This window comes from Mercurialis annua, linkage group LG6, assembly GCF_937616625.2.
Source record: "Mercurialis annua linkage group LG6, ddMerAnnu1.2, whole genome shotgun sequence".
In the NCBI taxonomy this organism is placed as follows: domain Eukaryota; kingdom Viridiplantae; phylum Streptophyta; class Magnoliopsida; order Malpighiales; family Euphorbiaceae; genus Mercurialis; species Mercurialis annua.
The window spans coordinates 7,797,900-7,805,255 of NC_065575.1; the positions used below are offsets into that span (position 1 = coordinate 7,797,900).

The following is a 7,356-nucleotide window of genomic DNA, read 5'->3' on the forward strand; positions in this document are numbered from 1 at the left end:
ATCTAAAATATTAGGAATAAAGTTCAACTGAATCAAAAGCAATATCAATAACAATAGCATTCTAATTAATTAAATTACTTTTAATAAAAGTAATTATTTAAAATATAAAAAAACTTAACTTCAAACAGGCAACAGCTTCTCAATTACAATAAAAAAAATCCCAACAAAGTCAACTATGCCAACTAGTCAACTCAACAGTCCAACTGTAAAACCACAAAAAAAAAACCATATCCAAACCGGTCCATATCACCTCAATCCTGCACAAAATAAGAAATAAAAAAACGTAACGGTTTTTTCGCTCCTTTTTTTAATATTAAAAATTTTAACCATTTCCAGCTCCTCAGAAAGAAAAAAAAAAGCAGAAGAAGAAGCATTTTCTTCTCCTCCTTTATTATTTCCCTTTCATTCTCACACATCTGTCACCCTTCAGCTTCGCCCGGATCTCACAACCAATAACCACACATTCCAAATTATCCTTAAAAACTTCAACCAAATTTTTCATTCCCATAATTTTCCCGTTTTCTTTCATTTTTCTCTCCTCGTCACAGGAGAGGAAAACGAAAGAATTCAACGTTCTAATCGTATCATTATAAATATTGGAAGCGGTTATAATATACAGTTTCTTGATCATGGAAGGGATTACCACGCAGTTAAAACGCGGGATATCGCGTCAGTTTTCGACAGGATCTTTACGGAGCTTGAGCAGGAAGTTTTCGAGGCAGTCTTCGCTTGATCCGAGGCGGAATAACTTGAGATTTAGCTTCGGGAGGCAGTCGTCGTTGGATCCGATTCGGAGGAGTCCGGTTGATGAGCAGTTTACGGTGCCGGAGAATCTTGACTCGACAATGCAGTTGCTGTTTATGGCGTGTAGAGGAGATGTGAGAGGCGTTGAGGATTTGTTGATTGAGGGTATTGATGTAAATAGTATTGATTTGGATGGGAGAACAGGTTTGCATATTGCTGCTTGTGAAGGGCATGTGGGTGTTGTTAAGCTTTTGTTGAGTAGAAAAGCTAATATTGATGCTCGTGATCGTTGGGGTAGTACGGTAATATGCTTTTATTTTTTGGTTATCTCCTTTGTTTCTTGTTTTTTTTTGCTGCCTTGAAATTTGAAATTTGATATTTTTTTTACCTTGTTTGGAAATGTCTAGAAATGAGAGATTTTAATTCAATTTGATTGTTCTTATTAATTACTTTAGTTATGCTAGAAATGAAATCCCTCATGAATAGAATTCTTGCACACAGAGGCGGAGCTAGAATGAGGCGAGGTGGAGTGTTTTAGAATGTTAGAGATCAATGAGTACCGAATAATAGTTTTAGAAAACGATTAAGTAATTTTATTTGAAACATTTGAGCCAAAAGACATGTAATGTCCGGTCTAGAAAAAGTCAATTAATGTGTCGTTCGGTAAAAAAACATATATATATCGTAGCTGAATAAAATTTCTTTTTTTATTCTGGTTCTTGCACATTATTTTGAGGCTGATATATGACTTGAACAGGCATGTGCAGATGCTAAGTACTATGGGAACTCGGAAATATACAATATATTGAAGGCTAGAGGAGCCAAAGCTCCGGTACATTTTGAATATCTTTTCCTTTAGTATGTTTGTGTTTTTTTTAGCATAATCTCTTGTTCGTCTTATAGACTTATAGTAACGAATTTGATGTTGTGATGTTTATATTATTGATTAGAAAACGAGGAAGACGCCTATGACTGTTGCGAATCCTAGAGAAGTACCGGAGTATGAGCTTAATCCATTAGAGCTGCAAATTAGGAAGTCAGATGGAATTTCAAAGGTATGGTAATGCTTATTTGATAATCAATTTCACTGCATTAGGTTGGATTATTATGCAATTTGGAAATTTTATTCGTCGAGAACTTCATTAAGATGGTTATTTAATTGCCTCTCCACTCTATTGAGCTTAATGTTATCTTTACTTTGGTCAGTAATTTTTTGTTTGTTGTGTTATTTATTAGAAGTTACATTTCTTTAAAGTCTAATTTTGGTTTAACCGGCCTGTGTTTACCAGAAAATGCCAATTCTGCCTCTTATTATAATTCCAGAAGTATTCTGTTTTTCCTTTTATTTGGCTTTTTCTCAAAGAAATGGATTGAACTTTTCCATTGGGGAAAAAACAGAGAATAGGCTTTAACTTCTCTGAAGTATGGCCGTATTGCATGCTAAAATGGATTGAAAATTGTCCTCTGTATCGATAATGCTGTATGGTTGCTGAATAATTCTCAGCTTGAAATTCTTTAAGAATATTTTTTGTAGCAGGAAACTGATTTTTTTTTTCGTCTCACCTACTGCCATATAAAGAAAAATGATGGAATATTTCATTGCAGGGTACATATCAAGTAGCCAAATGGAATGGCACCAAGGTTACTGTAAAGATACTTGATAAGGATAGCTACTCGGACCCTGAGAGCATGTATGTGTTCACCATCATATTCCCTGATTAATGCATTTTATGAACTTTACAATTATACTCCCAGTTCAGATTTAACTATTAAAGCTATCAATTTCAGTTTCCTGGTGACTTATTTGAGCTATATTATTCCAAGTAATTGTTGAATGCTTTGTTCACTGCTTTAACGTTAATTCTAATACTATCCCTAGCTTTCTTCATGCTTATTCTCATCATAATTGTTTTTCTTTTTTATGAAACAGAAATGCTTTCAAACACGAGTTAACGTTGTTAGAGAAGGTCAGGCATCCTAATGTGGTTCAATTTGTTGGTGCCGTAACCCAAAATATACCCATGATGATTGTTTCAGAGTATCATCCAAAAGTAAGCTCTCTTGCTTTCATCCACCTGAAAAATATGTATTGTATAATTAGTTATATGGCATCCACTGCAATTTCAACTCTTTCGGGGAGTGAACTGGTTCCATCTCTTTGGATGTTGAATATTTATTAGTTTCACATTGTGAATTAAAGGATATGGTATGATATAGTAATACAAGATAGATCAGGGCTTGATATTAATTGGTAAATATGATAAATAGTAAAAAGTATCCATGCGAAATATAATGGAATTACTCTCTTCCATTAATTTCTTATTGATTAGTTACATCAGCCAGGTTTGAGAATTCTTGTGAATCAAATTAATCACCTTCTGCTGATTCTCTTGAAATTCTTTTTTGACGAGCAAATTCATAAAATCCACTTGAAAAAAGTATATTCTCCTGAATTCTGGCTAAAATCGATTAGAAGAATTGAATAGAAATGCCAATTGCTACAGTGTTCATTGTTTTACTAGCAAGCTTCCCACCCCCAATTATACAAATGCTGTTATTGTATATAACAGCTTAAAGAAGAATATATTTGTATGATAGTTTTCTTGGAATTAAATTCATTCTTAATGCTTGAAATCTGCTTGCTGTGAATCCAAAGAAAAACACATCTCGAACCTTGATAATCCAAATTCTGGATTGTTGATGTCATCAATCATATAGTTAGATTATTATTTTCATTTTGTATTCTTTACAAGTGTGGATTTTTTGTAGTTTAAGTTTCTCTGTTGTTTGTGTTTGACATTTTCTAATGACTTCATCATCTGCATTCATTGTGTTGAATTAGATTGATAACATAGAGTAGATTTTTTTATTTATTTGATTATGCTAGCATGCATTAGCTTGATTTAAGAGAGTTTAATATCGACTTTTAACAATAAAATCTGCATATTTCCAGGGTGACTTGGCCAGTTATCTTCAGAAGAAAGGACGTCTATCTCCATCCAAAGTCTTGAGATTCTCTCTTGATATTGCTAGGCATGTGCAATTCTTTAGGAAATTCTTGTAGTCCCTGTATACTTCCTATCCAGTTTATTAATTTTTAAGCTGTATTCATCTTTTCTTATCAGGGGCATGAACTATCTTCATGAATGCAAACCAGATCCAATTATCCATTGTGACTTAAAGCCCAAGTAAGGCACCCGAATGCAGAAGTTAAAATGTTGCAAGTTAAATTTTCATTTATACCAAATTGGATGTATGGTTCTTTAATATTTGAAATCTTGGTAAGGTGCCAGAAATATTTTGCTGGATAGTGGTGGTCAATTGAAGGTATCTGGATTTGGTTTGATAAGATTGTCAAAACTTTCATCTGATAAGGCTAAACTAGCACCAGGGACTTCTACAGATCCTTCAAGTAAGTGCCTGAACGCATTTCATTCAATATAAAGTTAAACTATGACACATACAGTTTATGACTCATTAGGATCATTGTTATTTATTTCCTCCCTAATGTAATCATGTCCATTTTATTAGGTAATTTTTTTTATTAAAAGTACTTTGTTTTGACTTGAAATCAATTAATGTGTTGATTTATTTATTTCTAGATATTTATGCCGCACCTGAGGTCTTTAAAGATGAGATATTTGACAGAAGCGTGGATACATTTTCTTTTGGTGTCATTTTGTATGAGGTACATTTCTTTCCCAAATTTCTTAGATTCCAGTTTCTTAGCATATTTTAGATGTACTAAGGTTAAAAAGATACAGGTAGACGGTTTGACAGTTCTTTAATAGCAGGAACCGATATATTTATTTTATATCTTTTTTGGCCTTAGATGATTGAAGGAATACTACCTTTTCATCCCAAGATTCCTGAAGAAGCTGTGAGATTGATGTGTTTAGAGAAAAAGAGACCGACCTTTAAGTCAAAATCAAGAAGTTATCTTCCAGATCTAAAAGAGTAAGTGCAGTTTAGAGTAAGATATCATGTTCACTAAGCTGCAGCTCTTAAGTTAACAACGATCATCATTAAAACTGTGCTAAAAGTATTGCTTGGATGGTGGGGGTTGTCCTTTTGAATTTTGTTTTATTTTTCACATAGCATGGTGTTCCACAACTATGAACTGCATTATCATATAATAAATTGTAGAGTACCTGCTCAATTTAATGCTTGACCTTGTAGGGACGATGGAATTAATTTATCCAGAAATACTGGTAGTCTGGAGATCTAGGTGGCCTTTTCTTTTATTATTTGATGACAGCTCTGGTCCTTTCTTTCACAACTCGATGTCAATCTACCATGTCTCCTCATTATATGATTCTTGTTGTTAAATTCTCTAGTATTCTTTTGCTTTGACACTCCATTGCTTTAAAATCTAAGATGTAAAGAGGAACTTCAGGATGGTCGTAGTGCAAGGTTTTTAAAATTGTCTTGTTTAGCTTTATGTTACACCGAAATAATGAATATGTTATTACCTTTTATGTACATTTCTTCTGAGACATAAGAAGTTGAATGACCTACTTAGGATGTAATTTTCATGGATGCAGGTTGATTGACGAATGTTGGCATCCAGAACCTGTTGCTCGACCAACCTTTTCCGAGATCATTGTACGGTTGGACAAAATAGTTTGCCACTGTTCAAAACAGGGATGGTGGAAAGACACTTTTAAGCTTCCTTGGTATGATTCTCTTCTTAAGTCTCTTCTTAGTGGTAACTATTTTTTCATTTACTAGTAATAGAAGATGCCACATGCAAGATTGTTGATGTAGGTATTCTAAATACTCGAGTCAAGTAATCTAACTCCGTACCTGTCTGATTCTTTCCCCTCCCTTGAAAAATCCATTTCTTTGGCAATCGGATTAATTATCCATAGGTATCCAGGGAAAAATTATTCTGAGAGGTTAATTAGGTTGTTTAGCCTTGTAGATGTTTTCATGGTTATGCCATGCTCGGGAAATTTTCATTGATGGTACCTGAATTTTCCTCTCCCCCAGTGCGGTACTTAAACTTCAAGTTGTAACTACAGTATACTTGAACTATAAATTTATATAACATTAAGGAACCTTTCATTAATAAATCTTCATTTCCTCCAAAATAGGCTTACGCCACACAAACCTAGACATCTACCTAGCACGGGGAACCACTTTAGAGGGACATAATGGTTCCACTTGCAAGATAAATGTTCATGACACTGCCATGTAAGTCCATGTGGATAAAAAGAACATAAATATTATTAACGGATTGCACTTTCCCGTTATGAAATTATGTTTAGATAAACTATAGTTATGAATTGAAGTTTAGGTTCTGTGGTTACTGGTTAGTGAAAATTTTCCACCATGTTCTATAGTAATTGTAATGTAAATGATGGATGTTTATGAGATCATATATCAATGTGCAGGAAATAATAAGAAGCAGTCAGTTGAATATGAAGCAACAAAGTAGGATGAAGTTGGGAAGTAGTAGTGTCCATCTGCTCAACAGATTTGGAACTTCATGTATAATGTCCTAAGGAGCTGGAACAGTTCCTTTATGTGCATAATGTGCAAATGTTTTTCTTTTCTTGTTAAATTTGGTAGTATATTTTTGCATATAGCTTTGAGAATTATCCTCAGACAGAAAGAGAAAAAAGGGGTTTGTACTGTTATGCTTTTGGGATACTATTAAGAAACTTTGGATTGAAGTGAAATAAAAATCAGTTGGGATCTTCGAGTCTACTATTGGCAAAACGTATACTATACACTATCACACTTATATAAATTGAATCCTTCCACTATAATTTATATACATTGAGTCTTTTGTATTATAGATTTTAGGGTTAATTACATATAAAATCACTACTTTTATACGAAATTGTAAGAATAACACGACCTTTAAAACATGGTAATTCAGAGCACCACCTTTCATTTTTTCTCAAAAACAACATGGGCACATTTTTAGTGACGTTTTTGCTGACGTGACATGACACGTGGTACTCCCATCGGGTGTCCAAATCAACAAAATTTTATCTAAAAATGTGTCCATGTTTTTCTTGAAAAGAAATGAAAGGTGAGACCCTGAATTGACATGTTTTAAAGATCGTGTTATTTTTGAGATTTCACGTAAAAGTGGTGATTTTATATATAATTAATCCTAGATTTTATATATATTAGATTTTTCTGTCACAAAAAATATTAACAATATCAAGTTAGACTGGAAAAAAATGATTGAGGGATTTATTTTTAATAAGAATTAAAGTGCAAGCAAAATTAATATAATAAAAAAAGCTAAAAATTTATCTCACTTGCATTAATGGGGCAAAAGGGCTCAAAAACTACCCACGTTTCATTTTTTTTTCAATAGCACCCTGACCTTGTAATTTTTTCAATAGCACCCTAGTTCGTATTTTTCAGTTTCAATAGCACCCTAAAGCATCAATTTGAACTTTTTTCATTTGGTTAATATTCAAAAAAATCCTTCATATATATCATAAGTTCTAAATATTCTACAATGTTATAAATTATATATAAACACCCTCTTCTTCACAAAATAAAAAAGAAAATTAATTAAATTAGACCCGTGGCGGAACCCGTGACGAAATCCAAAGACGAGCTCCTCGTCTATGGAGGAAGACCGGC

General features: G+C 33.2%; 1 protein-coding gene across 2 annotated transcripts; it reads left to right on the top strand.

Moving 5' to 3' along the window:
- The first annotated feature begins 340 nt into the window (after positions 1-340).
- LOC126688090 (integrin-linked protein kinase 1-like) lies at positions 341-6,456 on the top strand. Of its 2 annotated transcripts, XM_050382665.2 has the most exons (13): positions 341-1,046; positions 1,502-1,576; positions 1,695-1,799; positions 2,350-2,435; positions 2,675-2,795; positions 3,698-3,777; positions 3,870-3,932; positions 4,038-4,156; positions 4,347-4,432; positions 4,577-4,701; positions 5,289-5,420; positions 5,841-5,940; positions 6,141-6,456. In XM_050382665.2, the coding sequence occupies exons 1-12, from the start codon at positions 630-632 to the stop codon at positions 5,899-5,901; spliced, it is 1,470 nt and encodes a 489-aa protein (XP_050238622.1). In that variant the 5' UTR covers positions 341-629; the 3' UTR covers positions 5,902-5,940; positions 6,141-6,456. The 2 variants fall into 2 exon arrangements, with proteins under 2 accessions (XP_050238622.1, XP_050238623.1); XM_050382666.2 differs by lacking the exon at positions 5,841-5,940 and having other exon boundaries at positions 343-1,046.
- Positions 6,457-7,356: the final 900 nt, after the last annotated feature.

Coding starts and splice junctions, on each gene's coding strand:
- LOC126688090 (XM_050382665.2), top strand. CDS start 630: ATGGAAGGGATTACCACGCAGTTAAAACGCGGGATATCGCGTCAGTTT. Junction 1,800..2,349: donor AGTCAGATGGAATTTCAAAG/GTATGGTAATGC, acceptor ATTTCATTGCAG/GGTACATATCAAGTAGCCAA. Junction 4,702..5,288: donor TATCTTCCAGATCTAAAAGA/GTAAGTGCAGTT, acceptor TCATGGATGCAG/GTTGATTGACGAATGTTGGC.